The 21,454-nt window shown below is 41.4% G+C and overlaps 1 protein-coding gene across 6 annotated transcripts in view; it reads left to right on the top strand.

The window, feature by feature from the left end:
* SLC25A26 (solute carrier family 25 member 26) overlaps positions 1–21,454 on the top strand; it is a 91,768-nt gene that overhangs the window by 2,209 nt on the left and 68,105 nt on the right. For 3 of the 6 annotated variants that reach the window (XR_013955662.1, XM_080606405.1, XM_080606409.1), the window contains exons 2-5: positions 557–713; positions 2,762–2,871; positions 18,058–18,162; positions 19,573–19,620. Coding sequence is in view for 5 of the 6 variants with exons in the window: in XM_080606405.1 (XP_080462531.1) it covers positions 557–713; positions 2,762–2,871; positions 18,058–18,162; positions 19,573–19,620 (420 nt within the window). In the remaining variant the exon portion in view is untranslated. The remainder of the gene's footprint in view (positions 1–556; positions 714–2,761; positions 2,872–18,057; positions 18,163–19,572; positions 19,621–21,454) is intronic. The other 3 variants (XM_080606406.1, XM_080606408.1, XM_080606407.1) reach the window with 3 other exon arrangements.

Here is a 21,454-nt window from a genome sequence, read left to right as displayed (position 1 = left end):
TTGAAAACATCTTTTTCAGTGTTTTTTTTTTTTCTTTTTTTTTTCTATGTAATCACATCAACAAAGAAAATAAAACAGTTTTGCTTTAGGCTTTGTTCAACAAAGGAAAAGGGTGGACAGGAATGCTATAAGTAAGAAGTCTGCTAGGAAATGTGAATGTGCTTTCCAGAGATGCTTACGGGGGAAGCAGAATTGCTTCTGTCCTCCCTGATCTTATCACACAGCTTCCTAGAGGTATTGGTCATTCCGTGCTGTGGCATTTTGATAAGTGACATTCGCTGTCTTGCTTTTAGGTGTGGTAGATAATCGTTGCTTTGCTTCTACTCTGCAACATAATGAGATTATTTTGAAAACACCTTTAAATGGTTTAAAGGTTGTAATCTCTCATTATAGCTGTAGAAGTTAAAGAGATCTGTGTAGGACTATCAATTTATAATTTGATCTCAGAAAGGATACTTTCGGTAGTGCTTTGGCTTAGGCATGTCTTGGCTGCTCACATAAGCACCGCAGCTTCGCTCCCGTGAATGTTAATGCACTTTATGATTTTATCTTGAAGGCTGGTGGAGTTGCTGGTGTCTGTGTCGACTTGATCCTTTTTCCTCTGGACACTGTCAAAACCAGACTGCAAAGTCCCCAAGGATTTTGGAAGGCTGGTGGCTTTCGTGGCATCTATGCTGGTGTTCCCTCCACTGCTATAGGATCCTTTCCAAATGGTAAATCTTGGTTGGATTATGCTTTATCTTCCTTTAAGTGGGTACTGAGGTAGTGTAGGACATTGATGTCTGTGGCTTCCTCTCCTGCAGGTGACAGTTTGGATTCTGTGGGACAATGTCCAGCTGTGAAGAGCAGCTTCTAGGGTTGTATGACACTGAACAAAATCTCTGAGCAAGCCTGGGGTAAAGGCTGCTGCGTACTCACTCTGTTCTTGTGTTTTGTCCTTAGTGCTGTATTTCAGATGGGAACTTGCCTGAACAGGAACGTTTGCAAACATGCAGCTCATATCTGAGGCTATCATTGTGGTTTAATTCCTCCACTTTGGCTCCACGCTGTAGCTAACTTCTGTGAAAGCTCTGGCATAAACAGTCCCCTGTCAGTGGGACCTGGAGGCTGTGTTTGTGTTTAAAGAAGCCTGTCCTGGTGTTGCAGGCAGTGTACGGCTCTAATGTAGGTGCAGTTTGGTGCCCTCTTCCAGTGTGTTTTTACTCTCTTAAACATCTGCATGAATCCCACTGTTGTAAGCCTCATTCTGTGGTGGGAGCAGTGCGTAACTGATTGGCATAGCCCAGCAGTTCAAACGTAGCTTAAATAAACGAGCTCTAAAGGTTGGCAAGTGGGCAAGCAGCTGCTGATGTTAAATGTTAGCGATACTTCCCTGCATGGCCCTTACTCCTAGAATGTGTTCCTGGATGTGCCTTATGAGCCACTTCTTACTTAATTGGGGCACCCAAGGCGTTTCCAGGTGCCAAAGAGGACTCAAGTCTTGCTTGCCCTGGATGCTTTTGTCATGACCCAGCCTTCCATGGCAATAGAAATGAATCAGAATTCATCTGAATGAATCAGAAAGTGCTTTAGCACTGGAGGTCTTTGAACTAAATGTCCTGGGGATGCTCTGCACATCTTTTTCTCCCTAAGAAACAGCTACAAGTCACTTAAAATGAGAAGACATCAGGAATACTTTTGAAACTGCAACATTAAAAAAAAAAAAAATTAATACTTGTCCCTGCAGAGAAAAGGCATCTAAAAATCCTAATGCCTTTGTCCATTTTGTCTTTGTAGGGAAGGAAAAAAAAACCAAAACACCAAGCTCTGCTGTCAGTAGTAAATGTTAGGAGAACTTTGCTGACAAATCCCCGTACACCTTCAGATGTTTGATGTCCTTCATAAGATGATATAAAAAATTCAGTTCTTTATCTTGTCTGCTCGGTTATCTCCTTTTGAGGTGATAAGCATCTTTTGATAAGCAGAAGGCAATTCACGTAGTCCTTCTTTACAATTAAAATCCTTTCCCCTGCAAGACATGTCAGTTTTTTTCAAGATTTACATCTTCAAAATCTGAACTGTGTTTTTATCTTTCCAGCATATGACTCAAAACTGAAATTATCTTTAGGAGAAGGAGTAACCCTTAAGGTGCAAGTACCTTTGCAGTTGACTTGCAGTGAATAAGTGCAGTTTTTCTTGCTATGTTCAATTTACTTTGCTATGTTTCTTGTCCACTGGAATTTCAGAAGAATTTCTTTCTGGAGCTAAAGTATAAAACACTGAACTGATTGTAGCTAGGAAGAAGTTATCAATAACTGCCACTGAAACGGTTTTGCAGATTGCAAGGTAGCAGGTTTGTATCAAGTATTTTGATTATTTTTGTTTGTTTATTTAAGGTCACCTGCCCAATTCAGCTGGGATAGAACAGCCTCCTTTCTACCTTTCCCCTCTACATGTATGGAAGATAGGGTTTTTCAAAACCTGTTGGACAGTCACGACTCATTAACATCTCCTTCCTTATCTCAAAACTAAGTGCTGCACCTTTGGTAGCAATGGGAGGTATGCCCCACTAGGAGCATAACCTGCTGAAATTTACTTACAGATTGTTTTCCTACAGTGTTACTGTTTTGGGGCAATAAATATCTTTTTTTCAAATGTGTGTTTAGAATAATAGGTGACAGAATCCACCTCTAAATGTTCTATAGTTCTATGTTCTAGTGCTAGTTCTATGATGAAAGAATGGAGGGACAGTTAAATGACTGAATGTATGCTTGAATTTCAGCTGCTGCGTTTTTTATCACCTATGAGAATGTGAAATCTGTGCTGCCCCATGGCTCTGCATCATACTTGACTCCAGTAACACACATGGTGGCTGCCTCCTCTGGGGAAGTGGTAAGAGAGAACTTTATATATTGTGCCTCTGTGGAAGGAGAAGAAACCGTTCCATTACAGAACTCACATTTGGTGTCATGTCTTTTCTGAGTGCTGCCCATATACCTGCTTAACAGTTCTTATAATATTTCAAATTTTTTTAATGATGTGCTGACTTTCGTCAGAATTCTTTCCAAATGTATAAACGAGTTAGTAGGCTGAGCTTGCTATGTCAGTAGAAAGTGTGCATTGCTCTGAAATACGAATCCACCTTCACACTGTAGTGGTTGTGTGTCAATGTTAACTTTCAAGAAGGCTTTTCTTGCATTTACAGCCTTTCAGCATCAGGTGGGGTAGTCATGGAAATGATTTTTATTTTTAAAAGGTTTTTACATACAACACGACTGTCCTATGGAAGTAAATCAGGTAGGTGCCATCATCTGAAACCCACGCAGCTTAGCTGGTAAGAGCAGATATTAATATTTATCTTTCTCCTCTTCCCTGCACGCATTCATAACACCATTTTCTAAAAGAGAGTGTTGTGACGATGAAAAGACTTTCTAGTATTTATTTATATACAGACTCTTCTAGTGGATGTACATAGGACAGGATAGGGCAACTGGCAGCTGTGTGACTCCACTTACCAAATAATGTATAACGCTTTTTTGACAAAACCTGTGTCCTGGATAGGTAATGATTTTTCTTTCCTTGGAATGGACACCTTTTAGTGACAGTTTTTCATAGTTTCTCTGGTAGCAGTAGCCCTTAGGTTAGTGTATTGCTTGGGTTATTGCAGGATAAAAACATGTGAATAATAAAAACCATTTCTGTATACGCAGTTTTAAAAAAACGTTTTTCCACCCACTCCTTGGAAAAGTTGCTGTGCTTCTTATCCCTTAAATTCTAATTGCTTTGTTTATAGCAGGATCTGGAGCTGCAAGTAACAACTTGCTTTGCCAAGGTTCAAACAGTACTGAGAATAAGTGGGACCAAGTTCTATTGAATGCTTTAGATGATCAATAAGAAGGGTCACCAGAAAAGCTTTGCTTTTTTTGATACCTAGGTTGCCCTTGCCTTCTTAACAGCGTGGACTTTGTAGAATTTAGTAGTGGGTAGAAGTAGTTTTTTGTTTGTTTGTAACCTACAGTATCAAAACAAATAAATCAGAGTCATTTAGGTTGGAAAAGAATTCTAAGATCATCAAGTCCAACCATTAACCTAGCGAGTAATATTAAACTATTGGACTGAAATAATAGAACACCTCTGCCCTCTTGACTTTCCAGTATGGTATATTTAGGCTATTTCCTATCTTATATTGACCACTCTTTTGATAAATATATATTTTTTTGCTTTTATGATTTTATTTTTTATTTATTTTCATTATTTTATGTTTCTTTTTTTTTTTTTTGTAGAGAGGAGGGAAAAGTTTTCAATACTAAAGTAATGTCAAGGGTACGTTTAAAAGTGACTTTATATTCCAGATTAATATCCTAACATTATTTTCATCACCAATGTGCCATGTCAGGATGACTGGACAGCACGTAGAGCCACCGAGCTGAAAGCTCAGCTCTGGCAAGGGGTAGTATGGGACAGAAACAGGAAGGAACTTCCTGCCTAACTAGTCTGCAGCAAGTGTTGAAAGAGAACGCTTCTTGATGTGATCAATCACTGCCCAAAGCTTCCCTTCCTACCTGATCCAGACACAAACTGGTCTATTGGCAGATACTAGAGATGCTTTATCCACACCGTTTTGCGATTCAGGCCTAGAAGCTGCCTTTCCTTTGCAGTAAAATTCTCAGAACAGATTGAATGTTACAGTTAAAAAAAATAAATAATTCTGAGGTTGTTTGCAAACAAAAAGAGCAGAGCTGCTTTGGGTTAGCTGAATCAAACATTTTCCACGTTCAGCGAAATCCATCTTTCTCTAGATGTCCCTCTTGTTTTTAACTGCAGGGTTGGGACTGTGCCTTGGCAGTGTTCGGGTCTGGGTGTGCAGCTGTAAACAGTCCGCTGCTGTGGCTGCCAGCGCTGTCCCCTCCTTATTCCTGCTTTTGTCACACTGGGTGTTTCCTGGCGCTGCAGTGATGAGGTGGGGTGTGAATTGCTGCCTCCCCACAGGTCAAGGGGAGGGCAACGGGCTGTACAAAATTAATTTTTCTGGCTCTTTTGCAACTTAAACTTAGCTTGTGATATGGGGCAGAAAAATGTTTTGTGTCTTTGGTTCCATATTTTGCTTTTAACTGAGGTTTTTAATCTCAGGAAACTGGCTGCTTTTCTCTCCTTCACACGTAGCTGTGTATTTATACTCCTCCGAGTGGCTTGGTCCCAGGCTGCGAGGAGCGCAGATGGTGCTGTGCCATTTTGACTTAGCTGTGAGATGCCTTGCTATTATATCAGACTGGCATAGCGGCTTCCCACGGGAAGCAGTTCAGCTATTCTTGCTCTCCATGGTTTTAGCTTTGATTCCCAAGTAATTTTTATTCTTCTGTGGAAATGATACTTATCAGACTGAGTGGGACCGAGACAGTGAACTTAATCTAACGTACCAAGCACGGGAAGATAGGTGAACGCAGCATACCCCTTCTGTAGTATAATCATAGGCAGGAGTAGATAGAAGATGGTAGATTTAGGGCTGGGTGGGATACATTTGTGTTGCCTCCTCAGGCGGATTCTTTTAGATCTTGATTAGAGTCTGCACTGTTAGCTTATGACGTTTAACTTCAGGCAGTGCACAGACGTTACTTCTATGGAAATCCTACAAGGGCTGTTAGGAATCAGAAAGAGGTTCTTCACCGTGGCAATGCATAGCTCTGAAATTCCTTGTTTGCCTGGAACATCACGGAACAGGTGTCTTAAGCTTCCCTAGTGCTGTTTCAGAAGCAAGCAAAATGATGATTGGGCTTATGAAGAGGTGCCAGTGTTCTGTTATAAAATCCACTGAAAAATTCTCTCTTCTTTTGCGAGTCGGTTATTTATAGTATACCTCCTCTCTCTGTGAGTACTCTGCAAGAAAACCACAACTGGGTAATCGAATCAGCAGCAGCCAAGGAAAGGTCAGCTACAGCTGACTCCTTTGCATGATTACAGAAGCTGCTGCCTGAATGTTCCAAGGTGCTCTCTGTTTTCGTGATCCTTACAACTCAGGCAGGCACTGCTTTCATTTTTTTCAAACTGAGATGCTGCATAGTTAAATGAGTTGTTCGGGACTGTCTTTATCTATGCCTCCTGTGCTTGGCTGTTGCTGCCCTAAGGCCAGCGAAATGTGTGGTGATAGCCATTGAAATGGCAATCTGACTTTATGGTGTGGAAACTGTGATGTTGTAACAACCATGTCTCAGCTAATAAGATTTTGCTTTTTGCTAGCTTTTCTTCTTCTCTCGGTGTGCTGGGAGAAATAAACTGTAAAATATTGAGGCAGGGATTTAGAGATTTGCTACAGCAAATCTGTAATAAAAATAGCACTAAGCAAGATCTTCTTACATTTGTTTTTTTAATAAAGTCTTAACAGATCAATCAAGATATATAAACTATTCCAAATTGCACCAGACTGAAAGTTATAATTACAGTTTTATTGATTAGCCATTATGTTTTAATCAAGGTATAACCACTGGGACTATTATTTTGTCAGTTGTTTTTTTGTTTTGTTTTTGTTGAATACATACTTTCCCTCCTTTGTACACTTTAATAATTACTTTGATATACATTGCTTTTAAATGTGAAATAATAAGCCAAAGGCTCGGTCGTGTTAGGATTCCCAAGACATCTGTTTGCGTTTCCAAGTTGTCTTTTTGCAAAACAGAGAAATTAGGATTCAAATCAAGAAACTGAGGTTGGATTCCCAGGTTTGCTGCTCATTTACTGGTGAGCATAGATGAGATGGCTGCGTTCTTGTGCATTAGTAAAATGTGCTAAGCCTAAAGGTATGTTAACGCTGACTAATCTGCTTTGTATGTGCCTAGCTAAAAATGATAAAATAGGTAAAGGCAGAAAAATGAAAATGCTGCATCAAAATATGGTAAAATATATGAGAGAAATTGGTTAAATGGGAGCTCTTCGGTTTTTGTAACAGCCCCTCTTCCATACTGCTTACAGCCTGTGTAAATTCACGGGAAACAGTCCCCTGGAGCTGGCTTGGTCCAATTACTCAGTTACAGACTGAGGAATAAAACAAAGCAGTGAAGGGGCAGTGATTGTACTGTGGGTTTTTTTTTTTCCTTTTATACAGGAGGAATTTAGGAGAGTAATCTCACCTTTAGGGGTGAGATTTAAAAAAAAAAAAAGCACACACATCATCTGACCCTGTTAAATATATTTTTTTTCCTATAACTGAATCTTGTTGTATAGTGACCCTGAATATCCCATAATGCAAGAAAAAAATACAAAGACAGAGCCAAAACCGTAGAGGACAGATGCGCGGTATATCATTTCATCTCATCAAAGAAGAATGAAGGTCGAAGAATACATGAGTTACCGAAGGCGGAAAAAAACCTCTTAGCGTACCGCTTGTCTAACTGTGAAATTTGGAGGTAGGAAGCAGTTATTGCATCCAGGGCTTTGGAATTTTTCATCTTGACTCGGCATTGCCCTGCATGTTTAGTCTGCCTGTATCTTTACGGTGAGCTGCCAAATGCGCTTGGAAAACATGATATCATAGGGGGTGGAAAGGAAAACCAGATGTTCGCAAATTTTACTTTTCATATTCTAAGGCGGTGTAAGGAACCCGCAGATGAAGCAGTGTTTTTAACCTCCCAGTGCCTGCTTTTAGGGCAGCAGGCTGCTTATTGTAGATACAGAGTTGATGGACTTTGTAACTGTTTTTACCTGTGGTGTAACATGGCAGTGTATACTATTAATTACAAGAAACCTTGGTAAAGAGAAGTTGCGCTCTGCCCACACCACTGCCAGCGTCCTGTAAATGTGGTTTTGTGGGGCAAGCTTAAGATTGTCCCAGTTTGGCTGATGAGGTTTCCTTCGTGAGTGCCAAAGTGCTTGGATTCAGCACAGTTAATTTTACATCCTGCTGGCTTTCCATGGAGGTGAGAATAAAGTCATTTGGATCACGTTCTAGAGAGGCTAGCTGACAAGAGCCTTTTCCATCTAATATTTAGATATTGTTATGGTTACAATCTCAGCTTTGCAAGATATTTAGTGAAAGTTTAGGGCTGTTGCTTGTAAATACCAGGTCTACCCTTGCCATTTTTCTGGCCTTTTACTTTTGAGTGGGCTTTTTTGGTAGCTTTGTCTCTTCTTTCCTGCTCTGTAGGAAAGCAAACTACCTGACTTCTAGCTCACTTGTGGGAGCAAACGTGGGGGAAGGACTGAAGACCAGGATGGGAGGTCGGCGTCCTGTTCTTTTGTCAGCGAGCATTAAGATGCTGCTCTGCAAGTAGATTACCAGCTGAAGTTACTGAGCTGCTTTTGTCCTTGTGTGTGTTTCCAGAGTACTTCAGGATAGCAGTGCTGGAGGTGTGCTGACGCTGTGCAGTGCTGCGAGATCCCAGGCTGCTCGCAGGAGGGTGGTGCGTCTTCACAGGGCGCAGCAGCACGCAACAGAGTGAGCAGCTCAGATCCTGGAGGCTTCCCAGTCATATCAGTGATGCTGTGCCTGTGTTAATTTGCTTGTTAATTTTGAAGCAGATGTAGCCACGATACTTTTAAGTTCCTCAGCTGGCTTGTTTTCATCCTGCTTCAGTGTCTGTGCACTGCGCTCCCTTGGGTCATATAATCCTGGACAAGCTTTCAGGTGTAGAAAGGCGTTTCTGGTCTGCCTCCAAGAATGCTAAAACTTGGGCTATTTACCAGGCTTTGCTGGAGCATGAACCTCACAGGAGAAGACGGAGAGCTGAGCTGTGCTCTTCTGAGACAGCTCTGATGTTCAGGTAGGGACTGCTGCCTCCAAGAGTGATAGGCTTGGCTGGCTTCAACAACAAGGATTTTGGCGCAGCCTCACACTTAACTGTTTTTCCAGAATTGAGAAATAAAGGATGTGGAGTACATTTGAAACGAAATGTCCAGAAGTTTGTGGCTTTACTGGGGTGAGGGGGTGAGACCGGCTGACTTGTCATACTTCAACTAAATAAACAAAGTAGTGGGAGAAATGCGCTCAGGAGACCAGTAACTAGAACGTAGAAATGCAGTTGGGCGTTCAGTCCACCGTCTCATCTTGGCTTAAATAAGTAGGCAGGTGGTATGACGTTGTCACCTCATGTGGCTCCACAGGGCAAGGCGAGGACAGGTATTCCAAGGTGAAATTCCAACCTCACTTGTGTATTGCAGTTTGTTGCCACTTAAGATACCTGTGTGATAAGAGCAAAGTGTGTGGTTCATCTGTGATTAGCATCGGACCCTCAGTATTAATAACTTGGATTTTTTTTTTTATCTGCTGTTGGGATGTGTCAAATAGAAAGGCTTCTTAATGCAGGAATGAGCTTTCTGGGGAATTCAGCTAGCTTTCGCTACTCGTCCTAACTTGTTTCTTAGGAGAAGCAAGTCCAAATGCAAGCAAGCTTACAGTTCACAAATCACAATTTTATAGAATGACATTTTGAGTATACTTTCCCTTCAAATAAAAAAGAGGGGAAGTGAGTGTTTTGTATTTTAGGCTTCCTTCTGAAAAAAAAAAAGATGCATTAAACGTGATGTTGTTTGTCTCTCTCTGTCCACGTATCAGCCCCTTCTTCTTCCCTCTGCTGTGGCAGTGTGTTTCAAAACTGTTAACTAGTTTGAATGTAATAGAACAGCAGCAATTTCTAAAAGTGTATTAGTATGGATTCCATTAGAGTAGCTGGCTAGGTCAGAGAGGAGAGTTGCTATTAATGCCTGTTCTGAGGAAAAGACTGAGGCTTGAGCCAGACAGATCCACAAAGAGTAATGTCATGAAAGCATCCCCAGCAGGATAATTGGTTCGGGCTTTGCAGCGCTGTAAGCCCTAGAAGACCGGCTTGCAGAAGACAAATTTAACAGAGATGAAACAACCACTCACGTCAGATGTGGAGTTAAGGTTTTAGCTAGTTGAAACTCCAAAAACTAACATGTTGGAAGATGCTGCTTTTCAGTTCAACAGGCAAGTTGGACACTCTAGGGAGAGTTGCATCTAATCAACAATTATCTGCTGGAGCAAAGAGGCTATTTAGCACTTAATGTGTCTAGACTTTGGGATAATGGCTTTGAATTTTTAACTATCCTTTTTCTAAGAGCCAAACTAAGAACCGAACAAAATTGCTTAAAAATGAAAAGCTCCATTTTCTGCTTTGTCTTCCGTCTCCCAGCCTGTGTAGTACAGGCTGGCAGACCATAATATTCAAAGTATTATCCTAAGTTTGACTGTAATCGGTGTCTGACGGGACTCCTTCCGCAGTACGTATGTGTTTTGTGGTTTTGTTTTAGTTTCAACGATCAGGGCCTGTCGTTGTGGGTCTGTGTCTTTGTGCTGTATGTATCTGGATGCACGCAGGCAGTGAGCAGGGGAATGTGCCAACCCTGGCAAGACGAGCAGCGGTGGGGAGTGCAGCGAGGTATGTGGTCTCCTGAATTAATCATGATGGATTTTAAGATATTCAGAAATGAATCTAGGTGAGGCCAGGTCTGCTATACAGATGCTGCAGAACTTTTGCCAAGCCCGTATGCAGAAGCGTGGCTGAGCAGTGGCTGGAAGCTGGTTGTGAATGTGAGACTGGTGCCATTAAGAGCCAGGGGAGAAGGAGTGTAGTTAGGGTGGACGGAAACCCAAAGCTGTAGCTGGAAATTGGTTGTAAATAGAGACAAATAGAGGCATGATTCACAACTGCTGCCAACAAATTCATCATACAATTACAGACTGAAACAGCAAAATAAGAACTGTCAAGCACCTAGCCAGCCACCCACGCTGATCTTTTTTTTGTATGCTCCATGTTAACTCCGCGTATTACCTCTTCTTCGTCAGCTGTCCTTCCTAGATCACTTCGTGTTATCAGTTCAGTTCAGGACTTAAAAGACATGCTGTTTCTACTTACAGAGTAGAAACGGGAAGGTTGTCATCTCTTTGCTGGGCCTCATCATCCCAGGGCTGATACTCAGCTGATTTAAAAATATTTGTAGCTCGAGGTACATGACTGTAGAGGAAAATTAACTTGGCTTAAAGAGTATACATGAGAAATAAATAATTTAAAACTATTTCCTGATGGATTTCCTGGCTTGCAACTTATTCTGCCAGACTCAGCTTTGGAAAGGACTGAGGGAGCTTAAAATAAGGAACGTTTATTCCAGTGTAAGGTTCTGTACAGGGTTTGTTAGCTATTTCTGAACAGCTCCATATGTGAACAAGCCCGTAATTCTTCAGGGGAGAAGGCTGTAGGAAAGACTAAGGGATCAATTAAAGGAAAATACTTGATAAAATACAATGTAGTTGAAATTTCCATGTTTTAGGCCAACGTATCCCCAAGAGCCTGAACAAATTGTAAAATACTAGTCATCTTTCAACAGGAGACTTAATGTGTTTTCAGAAAATATTGCCTGTGTTCTCTTGCCTGGAATCTCATTAACGTTTGTCCTCCTGTAGCACAGTCTGACCCCTCTTGGCTCTCTGGAAACTTTCATGCTGGATGGGACGCACCACACTGCTTTGGAAGGGAACTTTTGCTGAAAGAACCGTTTGGCTGGTGGATGTAATTAGTTTCTTAAGTCTTTTAAAATAGATTTAGCAGGCTCACGGTGGTGAAAGTGTTGCTAGGATAGGTTGGGTCATGCAGACAGTTCCGTATGTTGAATAGAGGGCCTTCCATTCTTTGGCTTTAAGGCTTTCTGTGTTTAAGAGGGGTAGCAACTGATGATTCAAGGATCAGCCTGGTTAGGGAAGATAAAGACTGGTATTTCTAAAGCTATTCAGCTGTCTGATTTCTGCCACTCAAGGGTTGAATCCAACTGTTTGTGACTGTACTGAGGATCTTCAAAATCCGCGGGACGCTCAGTCTGTACTGGACTGAAGAGAGCTGAGCATCAATTTCTGCTGTGTGAGGACAGAAGGTACCGGTCCGTTTCCAAGGCGTAGCTGACAAGGCTGATGGAGGGGTAGGCAGGGAGACTACAGCAAGAGAGGTAGGGCATGTAGGTGGGCAACTGAACAAGAGCCATGTTTGGGGAAAGAAATCTGAGAGCCTGTGTTGAGAGGGCTGCTGAAGCATCCAGCTGAGGATTTCAGGCAGTCGGGGTGAAAGGGCTCAGTCAAGATGGCCTATGTGAAGGAAGAAGTGTGTGGAGATGTGGGTGATGCTCTGGAGCAGGAAGAAGGGGGCTCTGGAAAGCATTAATAATGAGCTGACTTAGGTTTGACAGCGGTGAAGGACGAAACAGCACTCTGCTCAACAGGTGGGCGAATTCCAGGCAGAGTCCTCGAAGGTGGAAAGTTGGAGGAAGTCAAAAACATTTGTGCAGAAGCTCCAGTTTTTCAAATGCCTGCGACGTTCAGTCCATGTGCATGGTCTCATCTCTGAAATAGTATGTTTTTAAGCCCTGGGAAGTGCAGAGATCTGAGGGATCTTGCTGGGTGAGATTGCTCTTTGAAGAAATGTTTCCTGCCAGCATGCAGGGGAGCTGCAGTTAAATTAATGAAGGCCCTATTGTGTTAGTCAGAGGAAAAGACTGGACGAAGAGGTTGGTGTTGTCTGAACTTTCCTATCCAGAGCCCATTAGTCAAAACTTGTTCTCTCTGCGGGCTTTAAATTAGGAGTGGAGTCACTTGTTCATGACCCCAGCAGCTTTGCACAGGACTGAATTTAACTCTGCTGGAAGGGCACATCCATGCTGTGCGTGAGCGTGGGAGGGGAAAGTAGGATTTAAATATTCTGAGGTTTCATTTTGAAGATGAACGCTCTTTTTGTGGGGCTGACACTTAAAGCAGATACTGAGAAAATACAGTACATGTAATGGGCAGACCCTGTTATCCCTGGGGACAATTTCCTCATTAAAATAGGTGTTAATGCTTCAATTCTCCTCTTCCGTTGTGCTTTAGCAGGTAGCAGAGCCTGCTGACAAGCACGTGTGGAAGGGCTTGCCTGAGTTTGTGATCCACAGCAAATTACAGACCATGCTGGCGCTTTTTTTCTGCCTTGGTCAAAAGGGCGGCAATTATTTAGATGAACACTTACTGGTGTTTGAACCGTTACGGGTCTGTGATTGAGGCAGTTCAGGCTTCTCTGTTCAAAGAAAATATGAAACCAAATGACAAATGTGTATTTCATTTATCCCTGTTCTTCTGTTAATTTTCATGGTGGTGGAAAGGTTAAGGCAGTTCACCTTCTGCCTGCAGGTACATCCCTTGCTCCCACCTCCGCCAGTACTGAACATTTCCAATCCCAGACTTCTGGCCGGAGTTTAGAAACAGTTATTTGGAGGATAAAGTACTTTGCTAATCTCATAATGCTGCACTGAAAACACTCAGTTTTTCTCTTCAGAGAGCACAATGAATCTCTGGAGAACCAACTATAACTTCTCAGTATTTGGAGAGGCATTGAAAGTTGAATATGAGTCTTGTCAAGAGACAAGCCTTAAACCAAGACGGGGCATCTGATGTAGAAACTGAGATGCTTGCATTATGTCATGTTTATTAACCTGGTTTGGGAAGCAGCATTTTTTTGTAAACAAACAAACCTGAACTATAAGGTAGCTTTTGTTTGCAGGAGTGCCACCAAGGCTAACGCAAAATGAATTTAAAACAAAAGTAAGCTAACAAAACCAACGAACAACCAAGCAAACAAGTGTATTTTGTTCTTGCTTCTTCCCTTTGAATGGGGTTTTAGAGTTCAATTTTTCTTGGCTTTTCTGCATTATGTAGCTGCAGGCAATCTCTCTGACCTTCAAGAACGGGGTGGAAGATTAGGGTTTTGTTTCCAGATTGACTACAGCCTAAACATATGTCCTTTGATAAGTCAAACTCTTTGTCGTCATTTCCCTGCAGTGGCTTTTTCTCCTGAATGGCTTAGTGACTGTCTTGCACAGGGATTCTGAGGGTTGGGTTAAAGTCTGCTTTCTGGATATGAAGTTGTGTAGTGTCATATGTTAGGTTCCTATTTGATTAAGAATAAATTTATGCAAATGATATCTAAGAATAACTCTCCTCAGGTATGTTCTTTTAGTTCTGTCTAAAGTTATTAAATTATATTTATGTGGGGAACATCAATTAAGGCTTCCCAGCCTACTCAGGCAGATAGAGTTATTAAAATTAACCTCCTGCTCAGGAAAATTAAAAATCCTTTGGAAAGCCAGTGTTCTAAAGGGTTCACAGCTGCAACACAGACAAGGTTTCTGGAGCTTATCACCAGTTTCTGTACCCAGATTTCAAAGCAGGCTTAGGCATGGAGGTCAGAGACTTGCTCGGAGTGGCTGAGCGCATGTCCCTAAACCACCGGCCTCTAACGTGTTCCAGAAAACTTCTCTGTCCTTAGACTACTCTTCTCCCCATTTGCAGCTGAATAGCTGGCTAATTACAGCATGGAAAAAATTGGTCTTGATCCTCACCCCCGTCCCTAACAGCGCAGAGAATAGATCGGCTTGTTAGCCAAGCGCTCAGCAAGTGCCAGTGTCTTCGCAGATTGGGCTCTTGGTCTTTGCGCTTCGGTTTTAAGAGTATGGGCATTATCTCTCTCTTATTAAAGTGCTCAGACTTTAATAGGAGCTTTGAAGTGCGTGAGCCAGATCATCTGCTGTGCAAGGTCCATGCCAGGCTGCATAAGGAGATGTTTTCTCAAGCTGCTCCACTTAAAGGTACAAAGCTGCGACTTGCGGTGCACCAGCTGTGTCCCCAGATCTGAGAAAAACCTGCCGTGCAGATACCCAAAGGCTCTGCATAAACCGTTAATGGCAACTGTAACACCTGCTCTGTCTTCTTGCTAATGCTTCTGGATAGAGCTCCTGCACAGATCATGCGTGCAAGGTTAGTGTAGCTGCCTGAAAGCAAATGCACAAACGTGACATCGCTGTCTTGGATTCTCTCCTCAATCCTAGAAGAAAATCAGCCATGTAGAAAATGGTTACCCAGGGGCACAAAGGGTGGAACCAAAAGGCTGATAATCTACGTGAGATTTATTAATATTTGGATAATAAGAGACAATACAGTACTGAAGACTAGGAGGAGTTGTGCTCTTTTTGTAGGATACCTTATTTTCTTTTACCTTACAGCCCAGTGGAAACAGATTTCTTTATCTAATTTCTCATCTACTGAAACAAGCTGTTTAAATCAGTATATATAAAGAGGCTTTGTGTTGATTTTAGTGTATTTTTGAGACTTTTAAGTGCACTGGTCATTTTTCAGGGTCAGTTGACACGTTGGTCAGAGCAAGCACAGGAAAGTCTGGTTCCAACATAAATCTGACCAGGAGATGGCAGCCTTGATGCACGCAAGGAGTATCTGAAAATTAAAATGCTCTTTCCCAAGCCGACAGAGGAAAAGAAATTACCTTCATTTAATTGGAAGATTATCTATGTATTGCTAAGACAGTATAATGTTAACAAAATAATCCCACTTTAGCTTTTGTCTCTAACTGGCTAATGCAAGTCAGTGAATTAAAAATGTACTTAGGTTTGCATCTGAATACTCGAGTCACCAGTTTGGCCTGGTAATGATTTAAGACAATGACTCTGAAATTCAGTACTCTTCTTCTTGTTTGTGTTTTTGTTCAGAAGTGTTTGTAGTGTTAAAATACTACACGGATAATAGATGGCAATAGTCACTTTGGTATACCTGCTGTGTAAACTAATAGCAGCAATGCTTTCGGCTGCAAATTAGGGTTTTATTTAAGCTTAAAGCTAAAAATCCTTGAGCTTGTTTTTCATCATTCCTTTCCTGTGGATGTATACCTGTGTGTTGGCCTGGGAGATGAACTGAAAACTGGAGAGTTGTATTGGCAGATGGGAAATAAGGAAGGAGTTTGTAGGGCGGTACTCATTTATTCCCTGAACTTGGTCTGTAGGATCTTGACTCTGTATTTCTGGTCCCGTCAACAGGTAGGAATAGAGCTCGGCTCCAGAGCTTGCTCGGAGGAGTGAGCGTGGCCCTGTCGATTGGGTGCTGTTGTCAGATGCCTTAATATAGGCTGAGGCAGCTGAGGACCCACTTCTGAACCCTCTCCTTTCCTGGCTACGGAGCTCTTTGACAGAAAGCTAGCTCATCGCTGGGTCATCCCTAAAACCAGCAGGATTCACCAGGAATGGCTGAGTTTGGCAGGTTGTATTGTGCTCTTCTGTGGCAAGCAACAGGCTACATCTGCATGGACAGCAGTGAGTTTAAAAAGTAACCTGTTGGGTTAGACTGGTTACGATTTTTTGCACCTATCTGTCCCAGCCTATAACTTTCTTTTACCTTGTGGGCTGCTGAGACCTGTGAGATTGGCCTTCTGTACTTCCCTTCTAAAGAGTGGTGGTGACTGACATCAAAAGAGTGCTCGAATTGTTATTGCTGGTAAGGTACCCATGTAGAAGCAATTAAGATAGCACGCTGTAAGTTTGGGTGCACACTGGAAATGTCACCGTGCTGCCTGAGGTGGGCAGTTGAGGCTTGCGGCTTTTCTAGTCCCCGAAGTGCCCCATGGAGGCAACCTGACGGCAGAGCCTGCCTGACGCGAGCCTTTAATTCCTTTCATAACAGCACAATGTAATCACTGCTTTTGTTCTTGTGCAGCCAGAGATTCCCTTCTAAGCTCAAATTCAAATGGGAGAAACATCAAAGTTAGTTTGAAATGCAAGGCACCCCAAGTAGTCTGGGGAAATGGAGACATCACTTTGTAGCCACCCTTCTCGTGCCGAAACGGCAGCACCCAGGTGTCAGAAAGCCATGCCGCGTTCTTTGTCTGCTCGTGGCCGACTAGATTGTTTTCATCCGAGCCTTTTTAAAGTTTTCCTCCTGCCTCCATATTTTTAAGGAATAAAAAGCTAATATAAGGACAGGGGGTGTTATGAAGCATGAAGTTCTATAAATATTTATGCTGAACTATCAAAAAACTTGACAGTTCTTATTTTCTTGACATATTGGGGTCACTTGTTATTTTTGACCCTGAGGATTGAAGAGCGCATGGAGTTATATCTGTTTGTAATGACTTGTGGATATTGTTGTCTGGTAAACTTGTAGGAATATAACAGGATAACAGACTTTTTCTTATTCTCTGTGAAAATGGAGCTTAAACTTTACACAGTGTTAGCCACAAGTGATCATTCAAGTTACATCGCGCTTGTGTGTCTTACAGTCTGGCAGTGAATTCCTAAATTTCAGCTCTTGGTGGCATGCGTGATCACCTTTCCTGCTAGAAACCAAATTCACCGCAGTAGGTTGCTGACCCTAGCACAGGAAGGGACCGAAGAAAGCCTAAAGCCGAGCAAAGGGCCATGGCATCTCCGATGTCGTGCCACCAGTCCCAGTGCTGTTTTAAGTATCCCTGGGATCACCTAAAGACAACAACTTCTAAAAGTTTACGTGCTGGTGAACAGGCATTTTCTAGAGATGAGGCTCATAACTCTCTGACACCTCAGTGTCCTCGTTTCTCAGAATGATGTGCATGCAATCTTAACTCTTCCCTTAAATTGTGGTGGCAAGTGAACGTTTTAAAGCCAGGTCTAGCTATTTCATAAAAGCTAGAGATTTATGGCAGTAGTCGCATTATTACGTCCAGCTACAAGGGCCTTTCTTGCCTAGTTAAGTTCATTACATAGAAGAGAATCAGTCTGATGCTTCACCTTGAATGAAGTCCGGTGCGTTTTAAGGTAAACCTTGAGTGTGTTGTGTGCACCTAACACTCACTGGAGCGTCTTTTGCTGTTAGTCACTAGAGGGCACAATGGAACTGTCTACGAAATTTGTTCTTCAAGTCCCGGATCTGGAGATTAGATCTGTAGAAGTAGGGGAGATTTTCCTGTGGCTGCCAAAAGACAGGACGGCTTCAAAATTTTAGTTCCATCAATGAGTTTCCTCAACCAAACCCACTTCTGTTTTAGAAGTTAAAAACTGAAGTGTTATTTTTCAAGGGTACTTACATTTTTCTGTTAGTACAGTTTCACCTTCAGGAAGCATGTAGCTGTGAGACCAGACACATAAGCGCCTTATAAACAGCTTTTAAGTTCAACTCATATAATTACAAAAATTATTTCCTGGTTTCTCAGGTTTCTGTACTGGGAACAAACTCCAAACGCGTCAGCTGTATGAAGGCGGCAAAAGGAATTGCTCTCTGACTGTATCACTCTTTTGCAGGTTGCGTGCCTCATAAGGGTTCCATCTGAAGTTGTCAAGCAAAGGGCCCAAGTTTCACCTTCTGCAAGCACCTTTCGGATTCTTTCCCACACCTTGTACCATGAGGTGAGTTCAGAGCAAAATTTCGAAGAAGTTGCTTCATTCTTCCCACTGATGCTGTACATGTGCAGAAGCATTACTACAATTTTATTCTTTCTCAGCACTTTTCCTAAAATTCTTCTATTCCTGAAAGCAGTAGGCATGTTAACGTTTAAGGGAACCAAACCCCACACCTCCCCCATGTGTGGGCACTTAAATGCGCACACATGCAAACTTTAAACAACTTTTTCCTCCTCTTTTATATTGGGCACCTGCAGAAGAGGAGGGGGAAAAAAAAAAAAGCTGTCGAAAGATCTGCTTGGATATATCTAAACAGCCCTTGTCTGTGACAGCAGGACATCAAGACCCTGTATCTAAGGTTTGCTGCATGGTTTTTAGTTTTTGAGGCAGGTTTTTAGGAGATGTCCTAAAGGCACCATTTCAGAGAGGCTTTAGGGAGAAATGAATACGCTTCTGGTATTGGTAACTTTCAAAAAATCAGGGCTTTTGTCATCTTTTCAGTAGTTGTACTATTTCTTTCTGGAAAACCTGCTTGCCGCTGCTTTTACTGCGTCTCAAAAGGGGCATTTTTCAAATTCTATCCCATAAGAGAAAGTGGCTCCTGAAGATACTGTGGGGAAAAATATTATACAAGTTTCCATGTATAAATGCCAGGAAAAGGAAGACATAAATATGACCTTTTAATGATTCAATTGTTTTTTTTTAGTTGGTTGCAAATGAATACTATTTTGATAACCCTGTACGAGAGGGTCCCTGGAACTTCACTCTGTGATTTGGTCATTCTGCTCTAAAAGCTGGTGCTCTCCAAACTGTATTCTTTTCTCCTTCTTTGTAGCTGACCAAAGAACTGTAAGATTTGCTAAACATCCGAGAAACTGGCCTATAAAATATTAAACCTAATTTTATATGTACTTTTAAAAAGAATTCTTAATTGTTTTGCATATTATTAGCTAGTTAAAAGTACGAAATATTTGTATTCATAAAACCTGTGAATCAAAGGTAAGAAGGATGCAAGCTGTCGTCCTATCTGTTCATTTTGCATAAGCTACTTAAGCAGGAGAGGAGTAGTTTCCAAAATATATGGAGGATAATGGATGCTTGCCCAAGATTAGTCAAGCAGAACTTGGAGTAATGTGTTTCTGTGCTATCTTTTAATTTTAACTGTAAGGTATATTTTCTTCTCTGTAACTGATTATTCTGAACAGTGTTTAAATGCTTTTTGAAATGAACATAAAACTGCCCAGCGTTGTAAATCACAGAATACAGTATACAATGCTATAATCAATATAGTCAATTTGTAAGAAGTCAGGTCTGACACTAAGTAAGGCTGCACTGCTTGCCTTGTAATCACCAACAAATTGTGATCTTTGACAAACAAATTCCCTATAGCTGATGCTTTCCTTTGTTGGTTTACAGGGTATTCAAGGACTTTATCGGGGTTATAAAAGCACAGTATTAAGAGAGGTAAAACACTTGTCTTTCCTTTTTTTTTAAAAAAATAAATTGATTCCTTTGCCTCACTTTTTTCTGTTCACTAACAAGAGGTGGTGGTAGTACTAGTAGAATTGAGATCAGTTGCCGTAACCATAATCTAGAAATATTAACATATTTCATTCTAGGTAAGTTACCAGCCTGTAATTTAAATAGATTACTGATAACATGAAAATATATGAAATATATGATACATACAGAACATCAGCTAGATTACTGATAACATGAAAATATATGAAATATATGATACATGCAGAACATCAGCTACCTTTCTGCCTTAGTTTTGTTGCTGCTAAATTGTAAAAGGATGGAAATATATATATTAACATGATGAAAACCATAAAATAAAGCACTGGAAACTTCAAGTCTTGTGATTGCATCATGTGAAGTATGTAATTCAACAATGGTGAACTGGCGGCATCAGGCCAAGTTTGGCACAGATTTAGGCTTTCTTTAAATGTGTTTGTCAGCAGATGCCAAGAGATTATCTGTCATCTGTATATAGGGAGGATTGTGTGCGTTTTTTTTTTTTTCTCCCGAATGTGTGAAAGAAATGCATTTAGTCATCCAGTCTGTGGATCTGATATGGCATTACTTAACTGCAAATCAGAAGTACTTCACTGTTGGGAAAAATGGAGCTAAAAATATTTTGGCCTGCTTGGCAGAAAATAGTTCCTAAACTTAAAATCTCTTCATAAACATCCTACCAATTTTAGGATTAGTGTCATGGAAGTGTTTGATACGCTGTGTGGACTGAAGACAGATTACAAAAGAAATAGAAAAGTTCTTCTGTTGGGTTTTGTGACCTTGGTTTGGACCCACTGAAAGTGGTGGGCGGGCAGAGGCTCTGATCGTGTTGTGCAGTGTGTTCTCATGGCTTCAGTTATGGATTCAGTTTGTGCTCAATGCTGGCGCTCTTCTCGCGCATCTGGAACTGTGGCAACTGAGATCTGCCCGCAGGAGTCCCCATGCAGGCCGACGGCCTTCACAGCTCTGACTTTTAGGTCCTTAAATATGACATCTGTGTGACTTCTTGACAGCTCTCATTTAGCACATTGGATTACCCCTATGATTTCCCTGAAACTGTAACTAATTAAAAAAGAAATCCTAATACTAATGTTTTTATAAAATGTATGTAGTCTTCTCTAAACTGTTTCGGATTAGCCAGTGGACTGATTTCTTTTGGTCTTTAACATGCACTGATAAACTCCCAATCCAAAACAGCTTAAAAATCACATCACAGGTGGTAGATCATCTTTTGACAAAGCAGAATTTTCTCCATGAGTACCTCAAATAAAGAGGCAAGGCTTGATTCCTATGAAAACGTAGCAGCTATTTTTCAGAAAGGGTTATTTACTTACTGTGTTCAGTGTGGCATGTGGGGGTTTGTTCTCTCCTTATATAGCTCAACTGAATAAACTAGGTTTAGATCTCTACTTTTTTTTTCCTTCCCTCCAGATCGGTTGGATGTGTTGCCATTGATAACAAAGCTAGTTGCAGAGGCTTTTTAAGCCTTCATTCAGTAGCTCTTCTTTAAAAAGCCTTTCTTCTTGCTGCAAACTATTTTTAGGATGGTTATATTAGCCAGTTCTTGTTACAACGTAGGATAAAGATGGATATTACCTAAAATAAGAAATCCCAAATTTAGTATTCTCCAAAGTGCTGAGAAATGACAGTGCGCTTCAGTTTATTTAAGCAGTTCTGAGTGTTTCAAAAATTAGTTGCTTTTGCAGAGATGACACCTGCTTTTCTGAAATGTATCCCGCACCATAGCTTCATCCTGTACTTATTTTCTGGCTCACTAGAC

Source organism: Anser brachyrhynchus (genome assembly GCF_964034855.1).
Source record: "Anser brachyrhynchus genome assembly, chromosome: 10".
NCBI lineage: Eukaryota > Metazoa > Chordata > Aves > Anseriformes > Anatidae > Anser > Anser brachyrhynchus.
This window is presented reverse-complemented; position numbering and strand designations above follow the sequence as displayed.